Below are 26,878 nucleotides of genomic sequence, written 5' to 3' on the forward strand. Positions count from 1 at the left end.
GATAGATAAATGGACTGGTGAACAGGCGAAGAGGCGGACGGAAGGACAGTCGGACAGAAAGAGAGACGGACGGGTGGACAGACAGATGTACAGAGAGAGAGACGGACAGACGGACAGAGGGAAAGACAGATGGACGGATAGTGAGATAACGGACGGACGGGCAAACAGATGGTCGCGTAAACGTACAGACAAACATTCATTGGCGATGGGGGTAGTTAGCAGCAGCAGCAGCAGCAGCAGGAGCAGCAGCAGTAGCAGTAGCAGAAGTAGCAGTGGTAGTAGTAGTAATACTAGTAGTAGTAGCAGTAGTAGTAGTAGCAGTAGTAGTAGTAGTAGCAGTAGTAGTATTAGCAGTAGTAGTAGCAGTACTAGTAGTAAAAGTAGTAGTAGCAGTACTAGTAGTAGTAGTAGAAGTAGCAGTAGTAGAAGTAATAGTAGTAGTAGTAGCAGTAGTAGTAATAGTAGGCCCAGTAGTAGTAGTAGTAGCAGCAGCAGCAGTAGTAGTAATAGTAGGCCCAGTAGTAGTAGTAGTAGCAGCAGCAGCAGTAGTAGTAATAGTAGGCCCAGTAGTAGTAGTAGTAGCAGCAGCAGCAGTAGTAGTAATAGTAGGCCCAGTAGTAGTAGTAGTAGTAGTAGTAGTAGTAGCAGCAGCAGCAGTAGTAGTAATAGTAGGCCCAGTAGTAGTAGTAGTAGTAGTAGTAGCAGCAGCAGTAGTAGTAATAGTAGGCCCAGTAGTAGTAGTAGTAGCAGCAGCAGCAGTAGTAGTAATAGTAGGCCCAGTAGTAGTAGTAGCAGCAGCAGCAGTAGTAGTAATAGTAGGCCCAGTAGTAGTAGTAGTAGTAGCAGCAGCAGCAGTAGTAGTAATAGTAGGCCCAGTAGTAGTAGTAGCAGCAGCAGCAGTAGTAGTAATAGTAGGCCCAGTAGTAGTAGTAGTAGTAGTAGTAGTAGTAGTAGTAGTAGTAGTAGTAGTAGCAGCAGTAGTAGTAATAGTAGGCCCAGTAGTAGTAGTAGCAGCAGCAGTAGTAGTAGTAATAGTAGGCCCAGTAGTAGTAGTAGTAGTAGTAGCAGCAGCAGTAGTAGTAATAGTAGGCCCAGTAGTAGTAGTAGTAGTAGTAGTAGTAGTAGTAGTAGTAGCAGCAGCAGTAGTAGTAATAGTAGGCCCAGTAGTAGTAGTAGTAGCAGCAGCAGCAGTAGTAGTAATAGTAGGCCCAGTAGTAGTAGTAGTAGTAGTAGTAGTAGTAGCAGCAGTAGTAGTAGTAGCAGCAGTAGTAGTAATAGTAGGCCCAGTAGTAGTAGTAGTAGTAGTAGCAGCAGCAGCAGTAGTAATAGTAGGCCCAGTAGTAGTAGTAGTAGCAGCAGTAGTAGTAATAGTAGGCCCAGTAGTAGTAGTAGTAGCAGCAGCAGTAGTAGTAATAGTAGGCCCAGTAGTAGTAGTAGTAGTAGTAGTAGTAGTAGTAGTAGCAGTAGTAGTAATAGTAGGCCCAGTAGTAGTAGTAGTAGCAGCAGTAGTAGTAATAGTAGGCCCAGTAGTAGTAGTAGTAGTAGTAGTAGTAGTAGTAGTAGTAGCAGCAGCAGTAGTAGTAATAGTAGGCCCAGTAGTAGTAGTAGTAGTAGCAGCAGCAGTAGTAGTAATAGTAGGCCCAGTAGTAGTAGTAGTAGCAGCAGCAGCAGCAGTAGTAGTAATAGTAGGCCCAGTAGTAGTAGTAGTAGTAGTAGTAGTAGTAGTAGTAGTAGTAGCAGCAGCAGCAGTAGTAGTAATAGTAGGCCTAGCAGTAGTAGCAGTAGTAGTAGCAGTAGTAGTAGTAGTAGCAGTAGTAGTAGCAGTAGTAAATTTATACTCGTACTAACGGCAGAATTATACGACATTGGAATTTAGCGTAGGCTAGAAATGGCGGGCGAAATTTGAGTTGAGTTCTACATCAGAGACAGGGTTGCTTTACGTGTGGTAAGTTTGCTTCACAGTACCAAATCTTTATTTCCTTCCCATAGGAAACCATAATAAGGATTTTATTATCATTCAAATTCTCTCTCAAACTGCAGGATGTCAACCCCCGAACGTCGGATCCAATACATAGCATGGCAATCTCTAGAACTCAAAGGATAGCGAAAGAGATGGATCACTGTACAGATGGATGGATGGAACTCTAGTCCATCTATTTATCGCTCTCCAAAGCATTTTAGTCAAAGTGAATCACATGAAGTAGTTAATTACCGAGTCATGTGATAAAAATGGCGCTAGGTAATCGTTTTAGGCAATGTAGAACACATTCTAAACAAGAGATACATAAATATGAGAGTAATCTAATCTTGGTGCTTTGTATTGAAGATTTTCCTTTTGTTAAGTTTATTTATACACGCTTTTAACAAACAGTTAAACCAGTAGAAAAAAATGGAAAGGAGCTGAATTATTGTTAGTAATATAATTGTTATTCCGATTATCAATAGTTCTTGATTATAAATTATAATGATGAAATCATTTAATTGAACCTATTAATGTTACTATTGCCTCCAATAGTTCCAGTTAAATGTCATGGTCTTGTGGTCAAATCGCGTCTTTAGGATCTGGAAGTATAAGAGTATGCCATTTTTGCTATTGTTTCATGTGACTGATTATAGATCTAGATTAATGTTTATTATATATATTTTTTTTTATTTTAGTAGGTTATTTTACGACGCGTCTGAATGAGATGAAGGTGATAATGCCGGTAAAATGAGTTCGGAGTCCAACACCGAAAGTTACCCAGCATTTGCTCATTTTGGGTTGAGGGAAAACCCCGGAAAAAACCTCAACCAGGTAATGGCTGGTTCACAATAAATTGGGAACGGAAACGGCAACGAGAACGAGAACGGAAATATTGTTAAAGTAAATGTATTTAAATTTGACGATTCACAATTAACTATTGTGAACGTTCACATTTAAATACATTTATTTTAACATTATTTCCGTTCTCGTTCTCGTTGCAGTTTCCGTTCCCGGTTTATTGTGAACCAGCCTTTACTTGCCCCGACGGGAATCGAACCCGGGCCACCTGGTTTCGCGGCCAGACGCGCTAACCGTTACTCCACAGGTGTGGACATGTTTATTATATATTGGTGGTTGAAGCGGTGATGAATCATGGCAATTAAATTTCTAATCCAGCATTTGCCTTTGTGTCTAAGGGATGCCATGAAAAACCCCGGTCAGATTGGTAGGCCACGGGGTTTGAACCTGAGAACTCCCGAATGCGAGTCTCGAACGCTATCGTATGAACCAACTCGCTCAGTTATTGAACAAATTTAGCTTGAGCTGTACCGAAAGGTAATTACCAAATTCCAATGTAAGCTACCTAATTAAAGATAACATCCCACGAAATCTCTGTAATATGTACGAATTATCTTCGGAATTTATAAACATAAAAATAACCTCTAACTAATAATTCTGTGTTGAAGAGAAAAAGCGATTAATCAGCTAGAGTATACTTAAGTGTAGCTTGCGCAGTGTACAGACCGACCGATCTTTTATCTCCCTGTATTTATTTTTCGACGTTCCCTGACATGGTGCGATATCGCGCGGCGCTCTCTCCACTTTCCACTGAAATCTTAAGAGCGTGCTGAAGGTATACATCGTACATCTTGAATCCATTCACCCCTCCTCCCACTCCTGCAAAACGCCATTTCAAGCACGTAATGTACCGAGATCTTCATAAAAGGTCTACGCTCAAACCGTGAAATGGAGCATTGTTCTCCAAACGGAAACGTTTTCTTTTCTCGTACTACGGAAAAGAAAATAGCTGCAGGTTTTGATTTATTCAGGACAATGATTTGTGGCCGCCATTAACATGAAGCTGTAGTCATTTGTATCGCAACCGAGACTATGCTGCCATCTGCCGACACTTGGATGGAAATTGTTTTGGAAACAAGAGAGACACGAAATGCAATAATATGACAATGCTGATACCACCTTGGAAACGCCATAAATACGAAAAATGGCTTCCTGAGTCTTTATAGGTCTATTCAGCATTATAATTTCTTTTAAGATTTCTACGAACTGTGTAGCTTTCAATTGAGTTTGCGCATTTGCATAGACTATGTATTTTTATGAAAATATTTCTTATATACGAGCAACCTGTGGTGGCAGAAAGCCAATCTAAAACTGAGAGAGCGCAGGTTGAAGCCGTATGAAGCAAGAATTTTCGATCAGGGGTCGCTCATTCTTCTGCAAAACTGTCTTAAATGAGAAGCAATGATTTATATAATGTCCACAAAGTATTGTTCCTAATTTTATAATTAATTACAGGAGAAGATCGTTTCCTATCTCAAAAACTTTGTTTCTCAGCGAACTTCAACAACTGCACTATATGCAGTTCTTAGCACCTTAATACGGTATTATAAAGAGTGCGTCAGAAAGAACGGATGGATTTCAAACTATCGATACGCAACGATGAGAGAGATATAGTGAGGGGGACCACGACTGTTGGGTCAGCCATAGAATGCAGTTTTAGTTGAGAATATGGTGTTGGTCTGGTGTACAACGTGCTTTCATCGTAGAGACATTTTTGAAAAATGAAGAGTCTGTGATCGCCACTCAGGACTCATTTCGACATCGGATGTCACGCTAGGATTCCAACTCGGAATACAATTTTGCGGTGGGTGGCTTCATTTCGTATCACAGGTTCAACATTAAAGAAGAAATCACCTGGACGAAATTCTATTGCACTGAGATTGTCCGAGGCTACGGTAAGATCTCGCGCCCTGCGACTTCTTTCTTTGGGACCATTTGAAGGCGTAAGTTTGTAAACATCGATCACATACACTGGACGAACTGAAGACAGCGATTCGTGAAGAAATCGTGGCAATTGCACCAGCTATGACTGTGAAAGTGATGGCGAACATCAGAAAACGCCTCGATGCCTGTATTGAAAGCCAAGGACATCATATGGATAATGTTGTTTTACATAAATAAACTGCATGTATTGGTGAATATGTTGATAACAATAAATTTTTGATTTGATGAATCTTTACAATTTTCTTGCCATGTGAAATCCATCCGTTCTTTCTGACGCACCCTGTACTCTTGCTACGTACTCGTCAGCTTATCAAGGCTCTATTCTATAGACTAGAAGGCATTTCGGAAGGCGGTCAGCTGCTACATGCGCCGTAGCATGTCTGGTATGTGACATCACAAACTTGTACAGTAGAACCAATCAGAATCAGTCTATAACATGTACTTCCAGGGTTCGTTTGTTCACGTGTGAGTGTTTCAATACATTGAATAAGTAAAACATTTACTGTATATGTGTAAGATAAATAAATGGAAGAAGAGACTGAAAAGAAGACAAATATTGCACAGGCAGGCGCGGAAAATAGTGTTTAAGGTGTATAATTATTTTAAAAACGTTGACGAGTAGAACACTGCCGGCCATCTTGATGCTGGCTGCAACATTCCCGACACACAAGAAGCGACTGCAGAAGCATGTGGTGTGGGACTGAGAACCGTGCAAAGAATATTGTTAGTCAAGGAAAGAGGGTTTGTTTGGTATCATGCTTACAGCAATCAACGGCTAAGGTCATTATTGTATTTTGATAATTTGAATTCTCTCCTGCACTATTTGTATTGCAAGTGCGCGTGAAGTACGATGTGGCAATGTTGTATGCTGCCTTGCTCTCTCTATCTGTCTCTCTCGACGCAAACGCTAATAGACTACCGTCTTCCGAATTGCCGTCGACTCTAGTCCCCCTTGAAGGGAGGGTCAATGGATTTGAGGGAGGTGGAATATGATGGTAGAGACTGGATTAATCTTGCTCAGGATACGGACCGATAGCGGGCGGGTTTATTTGAGGGCTGTAAAGAACCTCCGGGTTTCTTAAAAGCCGTTTGTATTACCTTCACTGCAGGTAATAGCCCCAGTAAGCGTCATACTTTTATTTATTTGTATTATTGTAAAACCTTGTCATAATTACCTACAACTTTTGAAACGTACATTCCGCAGGAAAGCCTACAAATGATCAATATCTAAATATCAATAAATTATTATTTATTGTCCCTATTTCTGGTCAGTTGTAACACATTTTTTGAATTGATGGCGTTAAGGGGACGAGGACGTCCCTATACTGGCAATGTTAATTTCATAAACTTTAGGAACACGTATCTCAAAAACTACTCAAATTAGAGTCACAATTTTTTGCACACTGCTTCAATAAGTGCTATACAAATAAAATCACCAATAAAATCTTGCCAAATAGGTGCCACTTAACTATAAAAAATTATAAGCTAATGAATTCAAATAAAAATTAAGAGTAAATCTAAAAACAAATCCTACACATAAATAAATTGTTGTAAACCTAATTTCTGTAGTGGTTTGTGTTGACGAAGGTTCATATACATTTTGTAAAAAATTTCAACCTTGTGAGTGAAATGGATTTAGAGTTATATGTTCCTGAAGTTTATGAAATTATATAAATAAATTATTTAATTTAATTGTTGAATAAACTTCTATTTTTGAATAGTCACTTGGTTCTGATAGTAAATATAGACATAATGAAATATGCCCCTTGAATTATTTTCCTTTTTCCTGAAACAAGAATTATAATATGTATGTATGCATGTATGTATGTATGTATGTATGTATGTATGTATGTATGTATGTATGTATGTATGTATGTATGTATGTATGTATGTATCCAGTGCCTACCCACTTCACTTTATGTGATTCGGGTTGCGTTATAATATTGTTGGTTACTAGAGTGCTACAGAACAGCGCTTACAACCGGTTTATATTCAACCGGTTGCAGATCAATCGGCGATGTTGGACATTCGTTCGAATATCTGACCTTGAAGCGGTTGCGCCTGGCTAGACAGAACCACTGATATAGAGGACAGATACCAAGCGCATATCACCATACAGAAACTTAGATGACATTTTGCAAGTACACAAATGGAGTAATTGAAGGAAATTTACCTTTCCTATTTTTTTTAAATTACCTTGAAATTCTTAAGAAAATACTTGGGGTTAAGAGGGATGAAGTTAGAAGAGATAGTTACACAACGCAGATGCATGCATTGTATTCTTCACCTTACATAATTAGGAACATTAAATCCAGACGATTGAGATGGGTAGGGCGTGTAGCACGTATATGCGAATCCAGAAATGCATATTATAGAGTGTTAGTTCGGAGGCCGGAGGGAAAAAGGACTTTGAGAATGCCGAGACGTATATGGGAGAATAATATTAAAATGGATTTGAGGGAAGTGGGATATGATTATAGAGACTGGATTAATCCTGCACAGGATAGCGACCAATGGCGGGCTTATGTGAAAGGAGGAATGAACCCGAGGATTCCTTAAAAGCCATGAGTAAATAAGTTAACTTGAAACAGGGTTAGCCTATAATTGATTGGACACTTTGGTACATTTATCTTCATAACTATAATATATAAATCAACTAATGGACACCGGTAACAACAAAGTAAATAAAGGTAATGCATAGATGAAATCTGACATGTAAATAAACACAAGAATAAAATAAATTACAATTACTTATAAAAGAGAAGAACAAATATGTACACACTTACTATTGTAACGTTCATACTCTAAACTCAAAATACATAGGCTACCTCTGAAAGAGTAGTTGTTAATATAGCCTACGTATTTTAGTTATTCTAAGTGGATGTATTATTATTTCTCTAATAAATCGTTTTTAGGGAGATAAGTTATTAACAAAAATAAAAGCACTCTTAATTCTAATGATTGTAGTTTCATGATGCGTGCTTCAATCTATGGGAAGAAGGGAGGAAATATCATTTTTGAAACCTTTCAAATCATGAAGATAATCGCGTCCTTGCAACGATTCTTGGAACTCCTGGATGGCTCAATGTTATCTGTCGTTCATGATCCAATGCCGTCCACCCGAGTGAAACTCGGACATTCGTTAAACCGAACATTGAACCACTCGGCGAGACGGAAGAGATTCATATACTGTCTGTAGCGCCAGGCGTTCAATAGCAATCTGTCTGTTTTATCTTTCGTAACCGGTTATGCAGGACTCTATTGGTTACATCCTTATTCCTGAAAGGTCTTGAACTCTAAAATCCATGTAATGGAGTGTGGAGTAGATTGAATATATGTGACGGAGTCTTCAGACCACTTATCCTATTCCTAAACATATCGTTTGATTACAACTATCCCGACGTACGTTATATTTTGAATATAAACGTTTATTTTTCTCTAAAGTCATTTTCCAATTCGTTTTGTATAGTAATGTATTGCGAAGAATAGAATTTCCAGAATATTCTATGCATCTAATTTCGTATTAAAATATCTTACTTGTGATCTATTATCCATGTGCTAAAAAGGGTAAATGTTCATCTTCCCTCTTGCTTAAAAAAGTCCCTTGTGCAGACGCTTGTATTTCCCTATTTTGACTATGCTGACATATTACTGACTGACCTCTCCAGCGACAACAAAACAAAACTTCAACGTGCTCATAATTTGTGTGTACGTTTTGTAAGCAATGTTCGTAAATATGATCATATCACCCCATCCCTGGAAGCAATAGGTTGGCTTAAACTAGATAAGAAAAGAAATTTACATTCACTTCTCTTTCTCTTCGAAATCTTGAACTCTTCTACTCCTTCGTACCTGTCGTCTCGCTTCACTTACCTTTCTTCCCACCATAATCTGAACACACTTTCTCGTCATGAAACAATATTAACAATACCATCTCATCCCACATCCACATACTCATCCTCTTTCACAATAGCCCTGCCAAGACTCTGGAATTCGCTACCTGCTAGCATCAAGGACTGTCGAAATAAAATTGAATTCAAACGCAAACTAACTAGGCACTTGGTCAGTAATTGATTTCTTGTAAATAGTTTCATTACTCTATCACAAAATATTTCAATATCCGATAGTTTCATCACTATACAATTTTGTTATTCTAGGTTTAATTTGTAATTCAGTAAATATAAAATATTCTTTGTTTTTCTATTATAAATTATCTAGCTTTCATTAGTCAGGTAATCTTTTTGTACTTTGATTTTTATTGTAATTGTAATTGTAAATTTAATATTGTAAATTTATTTGTAATTGTAACTGTAAATCTAATACTAATTGTAAATTTATTCTTCATATTATAGTTGGAATCTCCTGGTAGAGGTGCAGAGAAGGCCTGACGGCCATATCTCTACCAGGTTAAATAAATAAATAAATACTACTACTAATATTTTTCTTATATCGCAATATAGGCTAATTTGTAATAAATTCGTTTGTATCTAGGCGCTCCTCTAAAATAATTAACTTCGTCCCACTTAGTCTGGATTCAACATAACCCGATCGATAGACTATTTCGCAACCAACGCACCGGCCACTCAGAGAGGCTAGAGGCAGTAGATTTTCTTCCAAAGGATCGCCTTTCATCTCGAATCGGGTTGCCCAGGAATCAGCATTTATATTAGTGTGTTTGTGGAGATTGGAAAATCACATAGCTTGTGTTTCCAATCTCGGATCACGATATTTCTTACATGTGAACAGGTTAGATGTAGGCCTATACATGTCACATGCTGGCACAAAACTTCCCCATACGGACGCTCTGCTGAGGTTTACTCAGCGAAAGGTAAACAAGTCGCAAAATCCAATCTGACCATACGTCACGCTTGTTTTGCTTTCATGTTGGCCTAGCTTCCATCATGTGTTGTACGAAGAACCAAATAAAATGTTACCGGTAGAACAGAAAAGCCAGTAAACCTGACGTATTTGCAAGAGCACCAAACTGTTTACACATTACCGTAACGTCTTTACTGGCTTAACCTGACAGTCGTGTGGTACTAAATTTGTATGTAAGCTACTGTACTAATGTGGTGTGGTGGTAGGCCCATGTAAGAGACCGCTCCCAATATTTGAACACTCAATCAATCCGGCATTGTAGAGCATGTCGACTTAGTGAGAATTGTACAGCGCGCCTCTGTTTTATCCATGGCCAGAGCTTCACAGTTCTTAACTCCCATCTCCAGGAATTCTTTCGTGATGTAATTCTTCCAAATATTCCTTGATTTTTCCTGAGGATTGTCACTCATACAATGTTCTTTCAACATCATAAAATGTTATAGGTGGGAATTTGAAATATTTTATATTTATTATAATATTGTTGTGTATTATCTTGTGACTGTTCATTATTTAAATGATATTGAATTTCACAGAGTTTCGAATATGTGGGATTTTTGTTTTCCAAAACACTCGACAGTTTTAGTTTTTAACCTTTTTATTGTATCAACAGCTGGTCGTGGTCCACACCTGTGGAGTAATGGTCAGCGCGTCTGGCCGCGAAACCAGGTGGCCCGGGTTCGATTCCTGGTCGGCGCAAGTTATCTGGTTGAGGTTTTTTCCGGGGTTTCCCCTCAACCCAATACGAGCAAATGCTGGGTAACTTTCGGTGTTGGACCCCAAACTCATTTCACCGGCATTATCACCTTCATATCATTCAGGCGCTAAATAACCTAGATGTTGATACAGCGTCGTAAAATAACCCAATAAAATAAAAAAACAGCCGGTCGTAGAGAATTTAAGGTTATTTTATAACACGAGGATAAGTAGACTATTTTGTACGTATGGTTGTTGGAGTCCTCAATTTGCTAAACATAGCTACTCACAATTGGGTGTTTATAATGTGGATTTTTCAAGTTTCTGTAACGAAACATTCGCATATATTAGCATCAAACACTACCTACTTACTTACTTACTTACTGGCTTTTAAGGAACCCGGAGGTTAATTGCCGCCCTCACATAAGCCCGCCATTGGTCCCTATTCTGAGAAAGACTAATCCAGACTCTACCATCATATCCCACCTCCCTCAAATCCATTTTAATATTATCTTCCCATCTACGTCTCGGTCTCCCCAAAGGTCTTTTCCCTTCGACCTCCCAACTAACAATCTATATGCATTTCTGGATTCGCACATACGTGCTACATGCCCTGCCCATCTCAAACATCAGGATTTAATGTTCCTAATTATGTCAGGTGAAGAATAAAATGCGTGCAGCTCTGCGTTGTGTAACTTTCTCCATTCTACTGTAACCTCATCCCTTAGCTCCAAATATTTTCCTGAAACCTTATTCTCAAACACCCTAAATCTCTGTTCCTCTCTCAAAGTGAGAGTCCAAGTTTCACAGCCACACATAACTACCGGTAATATAACTGTTTTATAAATTCTAACTTTCAGATTTTTTGACAGCAGACTAGATGACAAAAGATCAAACACGACTCATAATGAAAAATTGACTGATCAGATATCGAATCAATAAACTATTTAAGATGTTCGATGTGTCTTTTAGAGTCACATTGTTTTTTGTAAATCACGACACTTTTCAACGTTTATGTCTAACTTACACATTTTATGCCATAGTATATTTTCGTCCTTGGCTGAAACATAGTCGTCTCCCAATCTTTTACAAGCACAGTTAAAGATGCAGATATTATTGGTGGCATTTTAATACATTTTCACAGTACCTTTACTAGATCACAACTGAACTTCTAACGAAAAGTTTACTATTTAAACATAAAACAGGCGTGCTGTCCATGTATTGTGGGTCCCTATCACCACGGCATGGCGCGTCGTCAAGTTGCGGATCGAGGAGACGGCCTCCAGATATGGAGGGTAGCTGTGAATATATTTAATACGCATTTGCGGACAGCCAGCTTGGGGGTTGGGCGAAGGGCTAACAACCCATCACCGTAACAAACAGCTTGTTATAAAACCTCAAAATAAACTCTCACTTTGAGAGAGGAACATAGGTTAAGGGTGTTTGAGAATAAGGTGCTTAGCAAAATATTTGATGCTAAGAGGGATGAAGTTATAGGAGAATGGAGAAAGTTACACAACGCAGAACTGCAGGCATTATATTCTTCACTTGACGTAATAAGGAACAATAAATCCAGATGTTTGAGCTGGGCAGGGCATATAGCACGTATGGGCGAATCCAGAAATGCAAATAGAATGTTAGTTGGGAGACCGGAGGGGAAAAGACCTTTGGGGAGGCCGAGACGCAGGTGGGAGGATAATATTAAAATGGATATGAGGGAGGTGGAATATGATGATAGAGACTGGATTAATCTTGCACAGGATAGGGACCGATGGCAGGCTTATGTGAGGGCGGCAATGAACCTGCAGGTTGGTTAAAAGTAAGGAAGTAAGTTATTGTATCAGAGGCACTACACTTAGCAACATGTTTAAGCCTATATTACAATAATATTTTATGTAAAATTTTAACTTAAAATGTTGCTGTTTCATAGGGATCGCTCTTAATGCAGTGTTTAAGCCAATATTAAGTTAATCCTTGGTGTAAAATTTTAACTTAAAACACCGGTACAACTGTAACACAGGTACTGCTCTGAATGAAATGTTTCAGCCTATATCACAATCATCTTTGCCGTAAAATATAACTTAAAATGCCGATACTCCTATAACACAGGTACTGCCCTTGTGTACAAGTGCACTTTCCAACCGGATTTTTAAAGTGGTTGTACTCAACTTTGTTGAAAGGAATGTTGAAATGCACCATCAATTCATACAGATCTCTGCTAAATTCGTCTGCTGGCACTGAATTACTATTTGAAAGCAGATCGTCAGACTCATTTCTAACAATTTCAAAGTATTTATATATATTTTTAATTACAGTGTTGCTGTAAATATCGTATTTCAGAACAGGTTGTATCAATCTTACATACTATCTTCCGAATTCCTCTATCCATTTCTGTACTTTCGTACCAGTAATCTCAAGGGAAAAAATGGAACTCTCGGCATCATAATCCACAGTTAATTCCCGATTTACCACGAAAATCATCTGTAGCTGCATTTAGATTGGCAACAGGCTATGATTGTTTGGCCAAACACCTGCATAGAATTGGAATATATCAGTCCCCTAACTGCCCATTGTGGAACTCAAACCTAGAAATGGATTCGGATCACCTCAAAATCTGTGCTTCAGTGGCTGACCATGATAATATCTTTGAAAAATATTGGAGTGCAAGAGGTCAAATGACTTTATTGTCAAACGCCTGGCATTAGAAAACAACACCTTTCGTACATGTTTTAGACAGCTTTATTTAAACTACTGGGTGTTCAGTTCCAAATGTGTCATGGCTCGCTGTATGTCGTCATGTGGCTAGCCGATGAGCCTAGAGAATTCAATCTTCCTACACTTCCGCAGAGGCGTATTACCTAAATGCGAAAGAAGTTGCCTAGCAAGCACGGCGTTCATTCTGAAGATTACTTACCGATACGTAGGGTAACGCCAGTAGTGGCAAGAATGTGGACTGTTTGGAAACACGTACTAAAGTGAGTTTTTTTCTTACTGTCGGGATATGGGGAGAGGGTTAAAACGATTACTTACGTATTTGTTAACTTGGACGGTTAACATGGACACGGAGCATTTGATTTGTGTTGTGGAATGTTGCCGTACGCAATCGATGATAACAAATACCCTGCGTACGACTTGCCCGCGCAAAACACAGTTCGAAAGAGGTTATGGTACCACACAGACTTTACAGACCGCCATCTGTTGCTACGACATTCAAGTTATACCGTACACGTTCTCAAGTTCAGATTGAACGCCTTGATTAATAGGCAACTTCTCTGACATAAAAGCTGAAACTCGCTTCAAATCGCTGACTCTCAACAGTGACGTCATGACACACTTTAAAATGAACACCCAGTAGTAGTGCACGGGATATACGTTACATCATGTGTCTTTCAGTAGAAACTTCGCTTATAAACAGAAGTAACGCGCACTACAGGTTTAATCTAAGTAGATTCGTTACTCCTACATACATACATACATACATACATACATACATACATACATACATACATACATACATACATACATACATACATACATACATACATACATTACATATTATAATTCTTGTTTCAGGAGAAAGGAAAATAATTCAAGGGGCATATTTCATTAGGTCTATATTTTACTATCAGAACCAATTTTATTCAAGAACATTGGAATGAGTATAAGTGTTCAACTACTGAGTTCATTGCTAAACTGAAGTATATTGTACTTGTTTAGGAGCAACGAATCTATTTAGATTAAACCTGTAGTGCGCGTTACTTCTGTTTATAAGCGAAATTTCTACTGAAGGACATGATGTAACGTATATCCCGTGCACACTTATACTCATTCCAATGTTTCTTGGACGAAGGAAACGGTCTTTAATTATTATAAGTAATTTTGAGTGTGCATATGTTTCAGACACGAGCAGCAGTAGCAACAGCAGTAGCAGCAGCAGCAACAGCAGCAGTAACAGCAGCGACAGTCCGCCTCCCGCCAGCATGGACAGACGGCCGCGGTCTCATGCGGGCACCGAGCCCCCGGCCGAGTGGAACGAGTTGTCCGCCACCTTCGCGCCTCAGCCCGTGCACTTCGCGACGGAGAACTCGAGCTCCATCACGGCGCAGACCGGCAGCACGGCCCTCATCCCCTGCGTCGTCAACAACATCGGGGATGGCATGGTGAGTCCCCAAATTAGTTCTTCAAACATCCAAATGTTTACTAATCATTCGTCCAAATTAATCAATAAAAGTTGTCCAATGCTATCAAAAGAGCTAAATCCGAGTCACAAACAAAGCGGTGTTTACAATAAGTCCGAGAATTCGCCGTGGAATTACTTGACATTCACCTTACAGGTAGCAATATCTTGGGAAAGAACAAAAAAATCAATCACTTGAGGCAAGATTTGAACCCACGTGCAAGAGAATCCTTGGGGTACAAGTTCTGCTTTCTTAGTTCTACATAACATCCTTTGGTTGAATTACTTATATAGAGTGAAAGGGGTATAACCACAGTCTAGTATATACAGTCACGAAGCTCAATACGTAGTAAATATGCATCCATAGATAGTTGCTAACCACTAGGATTGCTACTATCGACTCATTACAGACAATGCGAAATAGTACCTGCACAGTCTATTGTTCCTAGTACCCTCATAAACTCAAGCTTCGTGACTGTATATACTAGACTGTGGTATAACTGAATTAATTTGAATAAGTAACAGATATCAAAACTAGTAGTTAAGTTAGAATAACAGTTTCTTTATCTGTAATGGTTATGGAAGAAAATCGAGTTTCTATTCAGTAATTGGAAGTGGATACGTTGCAACAGCGCAATGCTTGATTCCCCATAAATTAAAAGCATATCTAGGTACTTGCTATTAGTAAATTTCGGCATTATCCTTAACTGGCTTCATCTTTAGAATTCTACGAATAGACTGGCGTAAGACTTGCTACTGCTGAGGTACAATGTAAGAACGCAGAAAAAGTATGTACACTTGCCAAGAAACCCTTAAGTGCAGCGATACCAGATTTCCCTGAAGGTTCCTTCACACTGTAATTAATGTGTATTTAATCAATAAATTTTGTACGTTATTTCACAAATGAACCGTTTTTCGACGAAAATACAAAGGAATATTTTTTTCGGTTTGTTCTTCTCTTGATATCTTACCATTCATACGTCTCAATACTCGATAGTTTTACCATAAATGTAATTTAAACTTCAGGCAAAAAAAACATATATATTTTTTTTCGGCTGAACCGTTATTCAAATATCAAGGTGATATATGATTTTTTGGTTTCTTACAATCTAAAAACTCTGTTCTTAAAATTAATGCAGTTATACCACTCTCACTCTGTATTTTGAATTTTTTTTCGAAGTTCAAAGTATCGCGAGCAACATCTGGTGATTACATTAAGAGGATATTCATAGCAGAATTTGGTAGGTTGCACCAGTCCCATCATAACACTCATATCTAACTTAATCCAAATTAAAGCTAAGGACAATCAGGCAATGCAAATCAAGAAACATTTTCTAACCAAGAAAAAGTCACCTGGCAAAGTCGGGATGCAGTCCGAAACCTCCTGGTTAGGAGCCAGCGTTGCGAACATCTAGTTCAAAACGCTGTCCTTACATTTCTTTCATATCAAGAAGAAGCATCTCACAAATGAAATTATAATCCACAAATCCGTATAGGACAAATTACGTTCGAAGGAATTATGCTGTATGAAATGCACAATGTTTTTAACCCTCTAATGAGTAGTGTTGTCTCAAAATAACACTCTAATCTTTCTTATTCATATGTAAATATGATGACCATATCGCTCATTTCATGCATCTGCAAAATGTATTCGGTATTGTTTCTGATATTTAAATCACTATAACGGTTTTAATTCATTGCAATGAATTACTTTTTACTTAGAAAATGAAGAAAAATGCTTCTGTTACGGTGAAATGAAAATCCATCATTTTTCATGACTGCCATGCACTATTTATTTTACATGGGCCCTTCCCATCCTTTCCCCAGTTTTCAATTCACTACGGTAGCTGAGTTTTGTTAGGCTAGTTATGTTGGCTACTCATAACTGACATGCCTTAGACCGCACAAGTATCGAATCCTGCTTCTTCTCCCTTCTCACGGGTGTACAACCTGGTTAACCCTTTGAGGCACATAATTCTTAATTAACAAATTTGAGGTGGATATTGTCAAATGAAATGACATACACAAAATAAAGATGAAATTTGCAAACAATTTGTATTTTCATAAATTTACATACAAATCAGGAGATGGCTTTTTTTGAAGCCACTATGGCACAACTGCACAACATTAAAACAATTCAGACATTTACCTAGAAACAATACCAGAACTACTTGTGATAAAGAATGATTCAAATGAAGCCACTATGCCTCAGAGGTTTAAAGAGGTAGATGAAAATTGGTTTGAGTCGCTAATAAAGGACGAAATATTTATCGTCTTCGATTAGAATTAAAATAAAAAAATAAAAGGAAAGTTTCTGAAGTGTCCAAATATGAAGTATGATGTTTTTCTATATTTCCCAATAAAAAAAATGAAATCAATACATTTCCATTAATCATTCGACAGGTAAAAGATGAAGTGCAACAGATATATATTTCAAGACGTAGGGAATTTACTACTCATCTATCAAATAAAGAGAAACGGAGAGTGATATAAATATAATTTATTTTCCTCTCTTTCATACTTTCCCCTCTCCAGCAATGACACCTTTGGTCAGATTATTTTCACTTCTGTACAAAAACCGTTAGAAATCATACAAAATTCAACAGAAATCCATTACTGTTCGCAATAGGGATATCTTATGCGAAGTTTTCCGTTAGATGGCAGGAGCGTTCCATGCGGCACAACATGTTGTAGGGCTATGTTATGTCATATGCTACAGTTCATTCTCCCGCTTGTTGGTTTTCTGTGTGTGTCAAAATTATATTTATAATTATTTTGTGTAGCCTAGTAAAATTTTATTGTAATTCAGTATTTTTTTATCTCATAATTTAATTTAATTTACAATAAATAATAGCGTAAATTTGTATAATACTGAGCGATTCCCCTTAAGAGATGGATGGGGAAATCTGCAGTATGCAGAATATAGATACGAGTAAATTGAATATTCATGAACCTAAACGAGAACTTTGAGAACGAGGTGCACGAATAAAAATAAATAAATAAAATAGGAACTTTGTCGAAAGTAAATATTACCTCTTTAATCACTAGTACTGTAAATACCGTACGCTAAAAACAGGATATGCAGCCACCAGTGTGTTTTTTTTATAGGGAAGGGACTATCGAGGTTGAATTCCTCGTATTTTTTTCCTCTAGTTGCAGAAAGAGTAAATGCAATGTTTGATAAGAAGTTATAATATGATCGCAGTAGCTAGTATCAAGATTATTCGTGTGTTTTGTTGGTTACGAACATGCAGTTTTGAATACTATGTAGGATGATTTTGAAAATTTGATGTAAAAACATGGTTTTAATAATTAATCTACAGCACATTAAAAACATTATTCACGAAATGGATTTCACTATCGTGGATAATAAACATTTCAGTTAATCGAGAGTTTACTGCAGGCGTAAACGTCGGAGACTCCTAGAAATATTGAATGTAATCTAAGCTAATATAGCTTGCTGCGAGGTTGCATATGTTTTATTAATTTACTTTTCCCTCTTCCAAAATGATACTGTAGCCAGAAATTCCCTACTTGAAGTAGTTATTTTTGTTTAATTGCTAACACTTTCTAGGTGCAATTTCATTAGTTAAATTTTTAAGGTTCAAAGCATACAGGGTGTTTCAAAAATACGGAGCATAATTTCAGGTATGTATTTCCCACATGTAGACAACCAAAATAGTTCATTGCAACATGTGTCCGGAAATGCTTTATTTCCGAGTTATGGCCTTCACAACATTGAAATTCACCGGAACGTTTTTCTTTCCGCAGGTCGTTGCCGTCAAAGGAGACATTAAGAGGGCACTCTGACAGTTCATTCCGAGGCGAAGGTTACATTCAGTGTTGTGTAGGCGTTAGACTGTGCGACGTGTATTCAAATCAAGAGCTGGCAGAGATACACTTCATGTACCGTACGGTAAGGCGGACGGCAATGCTGCGCTGGCTCGTCGTTTGTACCAGGAGAGGTACCCACAGCGACAATGTCCAGATCGGAAGACATTTGTACGTCTCCATTACCGTCTGTGCGAGTATGGAAAATTTAACTCTCCTGGTTTGGGAAGGGGACGACCAAGATCTACAACTCCAGAAGTACAGGAGGAGATTCTGGAGGCTGTGAACATGACTCCTTCTATCAGCACACGAAGGGTAGCGTTGCAAGTCAATGTTTCTCATACGACTGTCTGGAGACTGTTGAAAGAGTATCAATTGTATCCTTATCATTTGCAACGTGTACAGGCCCTGTCTGTCACCAGCAGATTACCCTGCACGAGTTAGGTTCTGTCAGTGATTCTTGCAGCAGTGTGGTGTAAATCCGAACTTTCCTGCCTTAGTATTATTTACAGATGAAGCACAGTTCACACGAGATGGCATAACAAATTTCCACAATCAGCATGTATGGGCGTATGAAAACCCATCTCATCACGAGGTGCGGTTCTCCCTCAACATGTGGGCCGGTGTCTTTGGTGATCGATTAGTTGGATCCCATGTACTTGTAAACAGACTTACGGGGCAGGCGTACACAAACTTCCTGGAAAACACCATACCTCATGTTTTAGAAGACACTCCACTGATCTATCGTCAACACATTCACTTCTTGCATGATGGCGATCCTGAACACTTCAGTCGTACGGCTCGCCGTCGGTACTTGGATCGAAGGTTTCCTGATCGATGGATAGGTAGAGGTGGCCCAATTGCTTGGCCTCCACGCTCACCTGATCTGAACCCTCTCGATTTCTACTTGTGGGGCCATTTAAAATCATTGGTTTATTCGTCTCCGGTGCCTGATTTGGAATCCCTTCGGAATCGAATTGTGGCATGTTCTGAGTACATACGCAATAGGCCTACTCCTGGAGTTTGGGATCTTGTTCGCAGGTCAATGAGACATCGATGTGAGGTCTGCATTCAAGCAGGAGGTAGACATTTTGAACATCTTCTGTAATGACAACGACCTGCGGAAAGAAAAACTTTCTGGTGAATTTCAATGCTGTGAAGGCCATAACTCGGAAATGAAGCATTTCCGGACACATGTTGTAATGAACTATTTTAATTGTCAACATGTGGGAAATACATACCTGAAATTATGCCCCGTATTTTTGAAACACCTGTATATTCAGAATATTTCGGGACCTGAATTAAAACAAAAGGCTTTCCCTGGCTTTACATATAGGAACAGAACAAAAATTTGCCATTTTGAGTTATTTTAAGAGTATTTAATGTACTAATACACTATGTAAATCCTGGATGTTTATATACCGGAAAACAAATGCACACGCAAAGCGCAACCCTCAAAGTACACGTGCGCTATCTGTTGGTGCTAGTTCAGGATATCCCTATTGTCTCAGAAAATAGTAATGCTTTAAAATATAAAACTTGTAACTGGCAGTAGTTTTAAAACATATAGCCTTCACGATCACCAGACATATTTTACAGTTTCTTTCTATGGAAATTGAAAGGATACATTCACCGCTCTCTTAATCCTGAAGCCGTGAATAAAATCAATTATTCAGAAAATCCATAATATGACATAGGATTCTCTAATAAATTCTGCACAGAGGTCGAAAGTTGAGCCTCTAATAAATAAAGAATAAAATGGAGATCACATTCATATACTAACGGTTTTTATATGTAAAGAAGGTCTATTGTTTTATGACATAAAATGATTTTATTTGCATGCAAGACTTATTTCACAGAAGGTTTCTGTGATTTGAAAGCAGCCGTGACTTTCTTGTAATTCTACGTACTGTTTCAACTGGAGTTACAGATTCAGACATCTGTGTTATTAGAAAATGGGGAAAATGGTAGTGTAAGGTATAAACTTCGCTAGCTTATCAGCTGCACACAAGGAAACTTGCAAAAGTAAGGAGAAACTTTTTGTTAGTAACTCACGAGATACGAATGACTAAAATATGTTCCTACCATCGTATCTCCTCTTTCCACCCCACACTAGGACGGTTACTAACTTATCAGAGCATTCTATGTTTTGAGCTGGGAGTAACAGAGAACCATGGAATAACGACCGTAAATATTGTTATTGAAAAACGATTTTCTACAATGGCAGTTTTGCAGACCGCTTTGCAACGTATGCTTCGGGCTACTAATGTTCTTTGACGGAGCCCAGAGAGACTCCACTGACAACTGAATAACTTGCAACTACAAACGTACAAAGTTATCAAACATGAAAAATTTATTCACAATTTCCTCAAAACAAATAACTAAACATATTCATTTAAGCAGTGAAACTTTTATTTAAATATTCGTGTCGTATTTACTTCTAGAGTAACTAAATAAAGTAACAGATGATGATTTACGTTAATCCTCAACAGGTTCTATAAAATTTGTACTCACCAAAGCCACATGCTATTTTGTTCAAGCAGATAGGAGGTGAGTCCAAGAATTAAGAAAAACATTACCTGACCTTCGCATTACTGTTGTAGAAAAACTTGAAAAGAAAAACAATCTGATAATAAGTCCAAGCGGATTCGAACCCACGTCTAAGCACAGTCTCCGATCACACTAGCTTGTTATTCCTCAGATATGTTAGTGGATATGTCCTTCATTGCAAGAAATTTTAGATCTATTGCTGGAAGTAAAATGTGGGAAAAAATAACAAAATGTATGGCTTTGAAAATTGGAAATAAATCACAGATAGTATTAGATTGGTACATATAACAGTCACTAGATCTTACAAATTATCTCCATGCACCAGTGGATCTCGAGAACTGGTCACCCTTTACGAGTTACACCACAATGCGATTTAAAATGGCACTGATAATAGAATAGTGCCGTGAATAATAATAATAATAATAATAATAATAATAATAATAATAATAATAATAATAATAATAATAATAATAATAATAATAAACAAAGAAAGTAATATATAAGACTAGTTATCTCGTCCAATACTCTCTCCATCTATATCAGGGATTCTTAACCTATGAGTCGCGACCCAAATATTGGCCGTCGTGGCTTTCGGGAAGGATCGCCGTAGCTTCGCGAAAATAAATAAAAAATAGGTCTGTTACATCTTTTAAAATCATGAACTTATTCGTAACTACGTATTTATGAATACTAATAATAATTAATTTCTACTGTGGCTATACGGTATTATTACATTGGAACTGTTTAATTTCAAAACAGAAAGATGTGTCGCGTAAGTTGATCGCCTAGTTGGTTTCAGGTCTTAGCCAAAAAAAGTTAACAACTCCTGATCTACATCAATATGATTGTAAATTTTCATTATAATATGAGATTTAAACATAATATTTTGTCAAAATGAAACATGTATTATCGATATTTTTTTGAAAATGTAATAATTACATTTCCATTATTTCTGGCATCGGGAAGTAAGATTGAACATGCTGTGTGTATATGTACAGCTACTTCTAGTGAACTATTTCATAACAAGTCGAGGTTAGTGGAGTCTGGATATCTTGGTAGCCAAGCAACAGGTCCGCCAAGTCCAATCCACCTCTCTGGAAATATATTGTCTAGAAACGCACAAATGTATGAAATGTGCTGCGTGTCATCTTGTTGCAACCATATACGTTGCCTTACCGCCAAAGAAATCTCCTCCAGTAAATGGAGGAGGGTTTTCTGGAGAAGGTGCAGGTAGGTTTCGCCGTTGAGACGGACTGGAACTAAACAGCACTCCCTCTCGATTGTAACGCCGTCTAGCAGATTAACGGAGCAATGCCGATCCTATGTTGTCGATATAATAATAATAATAATAATAATAATAATAATAATAATAATAATAATAATAATAATTTATTTTTATCTGGTGGAGTTAAGACAGTAAGGCCTTCTCTTCCACTCAACAAGCAAAAAGTATACATACATATGTATGAACTTACAAGCTAGGAACATAATACAATTTGATTTAGATAAAAGTTACGTGTATACAAGAGTTATTTATGAAATAGACAGTAAAATACAATGAACTATTAATTAAACAATGATATTTAAACTGTGTAGCAGAATTAAATTAAAATACATAGAATGTTAATATATTTCAAATAATGTTAGAAAATAGAAAGAGATTATTGAGAGACAATTTTATATATATATATATATATATATATATATATATATATATATATATATATTTGTTCGTCATTTACCCACATGAATTCAGTTGTGTATACTAATTTACCGAAAGAGTCTATCTTAGAGTGTCTGGTCTACGCCACACCCGCCATGAAATGAAATGATGATGCGAATTTATTGGGATGTCATACGGGAACCAGTGCTCCTGAAGAAAACTCTTAAGTTACCCGGACAACGGCCTCGCCCAACACAAGCAATAAAATCTGGAGTACGCCGTACTGGATTATGAATCCAGTGGTCTAGTCACTGCAAGTCCGAAATGCTAGGGGATGACCTGCTTTTGTTTCCATAACAATTTAAATTCACAATCAGTCTTCTGCTGTCAAATTCAGTACGAACTACGTTGCTAAGTTACAGAATTCCGACAGTGAGGCGCAGTCGCTGACCTAACGAAATATCTGACTCAATGCAAAACACACATAACCATCTTACGCGGCACCATCTTGGTAGTTCATTGCTGCGTGTACAACCCGCTGAACGCAAATAACTCGCTCAAGTTTATCTCGCCTTTCTAATATCCCCCTTATTTTCTGCCTTCTTGTTTTATTTCCTCGAAACCATTGCTGTGCCAGGTCAAGTATGCATCGCGTATTCACCCTTACGAGTGAATGGCCGGCCCAGTGATGTATTCCCCTACGTGACAGAGCTCTGGTCTTCTGGTTCAATACTTTGTAAGAGATATAGCGCTAACATAGAAATTTTCTACTCGCTGAAAAATTGAATAACAATTATTATCTACAATTACAAAATGCAAACACACTGGAAATGGTTCCCGTAAAGATGCATTGATCAATAATAATAATTTATTTAATCTGACAGGATTAAGGCCATAAGGCCTACTCTTCCATCCTACCAGATAGCACATATAAATACAAAAAAGAAATACAAACACTGATGAAAATGATACAATTAAGCTAAAGCCCTATAGAGGGTCAACAGAGTCAAAAGTACATTATAGAGCTTTCATCGAGCTAATACAACAAAAAGAAAGAAAACAGAGATAGCAATGATGATATTGATAACTGATAATAGTAGCAGCAGCAGCAGCAGTAGCAGTACCAGTAGTAGTAGTAGTAGTAGTAGTAGTAGTAGTAGTAGCAGTAGTAGCAGTAGTAGCAGTAGTAGTAGTAGTAGTAGCTGTAGCAGCAGCAGCAGTAGTAGTAGTAGCAGTAGCAGTAGCAGTAGTAGTAGTAGTAGCAGTAGTAGTAGTAGTAGTAGTAGCTGTAGCAGCAGCAGCAGTAGTAGTAGTAGCAGTAGCAGTAGTAGTAGTAGTAGGAGTAGTAGTAGCAGTAGTAATAGTAGTAGTAGTAGTAGTAGTAGTAGTAGTAGTAGTAGCAGTAGTAGCAGTAGCAGCAGCAGTAGCAGTAGTAGTAGTAGTAGCAGCAGCAGCAGTAGCAGTAGCAGTAGCAGTAGCAGTAGCAGTAGTAGTAGTAGCAGTAGCAGCAGCAGCAGTAGCAGTAGCAGTAGTACTAGTAGTAGTAGTAGTAGTAGTAGTTCGTGGTTGAAAGAAATTATGTGAAGTAAATTTTAATTTTAAGAAAGACAGCATAGCACTCAAAATTCTGACAAATTTACAAAATTATATGCGAATATGAGGAAGTTTATGTATAGTATCTGCAGCAGATCGTACTACTGGCACGAAAAAAAGAATATGCTCGATGATGGATTAAGTACATGGGGTCGCGAACGACTCCTGGTGGTTCCCAAACCTTTTGAAGGCACGAATCTCTTATGGGAGAAAGTTTTTTTTTTTTCGTTGTTGGTAACTCTATAGCATCTATTACATGCTTTATGGTTGTGCTAACAGATGGAGTTACATGTCAACAATGTGACGCTGAAACGTGTGTTCAGGTTGCTGCCCAGCGACAGTCCTGATGTATTTTTATATTTGTGATGATCGGTTAATTAATATTAACCCGGCACACTCACAATCACACAAATTTCCAGACTCTAGACACCCAGGGAGTTCCTCTTCTTCAAGAAATCGAACCCGGGACCTCCTGATCTGGAAGCCAGCATGCTGGCCAACAGACCACGGAAACAGTCCGGGAGAAAGTTTTGTTTGCGAACCCCACTATCATGGCGGTACTTAATTCGATTAAAAAATATATAAATATATGTGAAGTCGAAAATAACAATAATTTTACTCAAAACCAGTGGATAACACCCAACTTCTAAAGTACCGGTACCTGCAAGACGAAGTTGGAATGATATACAAACATGTTTTCCAATTCTCTTTGACTCCTTATACTGGCCTTCGTTTCCGATATATTTTTCGAATATTTAAACACTTTTAATAGTTTTCAAAGCCAAGATGTTAACATAAGAAGAGCCAGACATCAAATCAGCAAAATTAGGCCTACAAGGAAACATTACTTAAAAATTACTTAAAACAGGAAATTGGACTCATTCTAGTGTATTACAGAGCTCATTGAAAATTTAGCTGGGTGCAGTATGACACAATAATTGCTGAGTTTCTTTTTATTTCTGGATATGCAATAAAGTCTGAATAAACTTAAACAGCTTTTTCAATATTTTCTGAAAGAGACTGAAAACAATTATGTCACCCATAGATGGATACTGAATTAGTTTCTAGAAAGTTGCGTTCAATTGGCTAAAATTTAAAAAAAAAATATATATATATATATATATATATATATATTAGAAATGTCTCGCTGAAATGTGCATGTACTGATGGAATGTTGAAGTTACAGTATACTTTTTTTTGCAGAGGATAGACCAGTTTTGGATTAAAAAAATGCAAGAATACCTCGACCATGCAACACAAGATGTTATATTTTTGACAGAATTTGCAAACTCGTGATTATACAAAATAAGTTTCTAGTCTGAGACTGTCATCAAAAGAAAAGCGAGAAATCTTTAAATTGAAAATGATATCATGTGTGTATGTGTATGTATGTATGTATTCCTTTTTTGAGCAGCATGTTCCATTACAAATGGAAAGTAATACTACATGCCTAGGTTTACCTTCAAGTACATAATCCATTTACATTATATATTATTATGTTGCCATTCTAGATTAAATATGGACTAGTGTAGTTCATCTACTATGTGTAACTGCCAAGATAATATTGGTCCTTCTTAATCTAACTTATTTTCCTATTCCTAACCTATGAAGTACAAGAATCTATTTACATATTCTAGCATTAAAATATTTACAGTATTTACATATTTACTATCTCTTGATCAGCCTATTTTCAGATTAATTATACCCTCTAATATTGTAGCTTATTTACAGAATGTAAGTAACCTATTTTTGACCCTTATCACTTAATTCTGACTTTTAACCTATCTTCCCAAATAACTTATCCTTATATACTAGCCAGCCTACTGTAGTTGTTCAAAGTCTATACTATTTGCAAACTTTATAAAATATTTTACATAACATTTCACTAATTTTGTCTTGTCCACAGGTCACTTTCCACCACATTTATGTATAGACTGGATTAGTGTTCTTCTTTCCTTTCCTAATTTCGTACAGTCATAAATGATATGATTCACTGTCTGATCCCCATCCCTACAGACACATGTCGCACTATTCTTGATTTTAAATCGATGAAAATATGCGTTGAGTCTTCCATGTCCGGTCAACAGAGTCGTCAAGTTAGGAGTTACTTCTACCTTCAATTTCAGTCTATCTTGGACACTAGGGAAGAACGCCTTGGTTAGAGTACCTTTGGAAGTAGTTGACCATTCACTTTCCCATTTTCCTTTGGATATGACAGCTAGCTAGTTCCTTACTTCACTCATCGGGACCTTGTCGTAACAGATCTGTAGATCGACGTCACTCGCTGCCTGCTTCGCTAGACGATCTGCCAGTTCGTTACCGTAGTTCCCCACATGAGCCTTGACCCATCCGAAGTCCACTAGCCATCTGTCGTTCTCCACCAGCCGTAGATTCGTTCGGATGCCTTCAATTAGGTTGTTGTGGTTGCTTCCATTCCTTAGAGAGTCCAGAGTAATTTTACTATCAGTGTAGATGGATATTCGTCTTTCGTCTAATGGTCTTTCACCTATTGTTCTTAGTCGTTTTATATTGTCTAACGCTTTCATGATAGCAAGTTGTTCAGCTTGGTTATTTGAACATTTATTGTCTAATCTGAATCTTAGTTGTTGGATTAGTTCATTACTCTGAAATATTGCTACTCCTGCTCCAACTCCACGTTCACTTTTACTGCCATCCGTGTATATTTCATACGTATATTCTGTATTTTCTTATGTTTCTTTTATGTCGA

General features: G+C 37.6%; 1 protein-coding gene across 1 annotated transcript in view; it reads left to right on the forward strand.

Annotated features, from left to right (window-relative positions):
* Nucleotides 1-205: 205 nt before the first annotated feature.
* LOC138692754 (lachesin-like) overlaps nt 206-26,878 on the forward strand; it is a 173,339-nt gene continuing 146,666 nt past the window's right edge. Inside the window, exons 1-2 of the mRNA XM_069815948.1 lie at nt 206-275; nt 14,237-14,496. Of these exons, the coding sequence (XP_069672049.1) occupies nt 206-275; nt 14,237-14,496 (330 nt within the window). The remainder of the gene's footprint in view (nt 276-14,236; nt 14,497-26,878) is intronic.

This window comes from Periplaneta americana, chromosome 17, assembly GCF_040183065.1.
Source record: "Periplaneta americana isolate PAMFEO1 chromosome 17, P.americana_PAMFEO1_priV1, whole genome shotgun sequence".
Lineage (NCBI taxonomy): Eukaryota > Metazoa > Arthropoda > Insecta > Blattodea > Blattidae > Periplaneta > Periplaneta americana.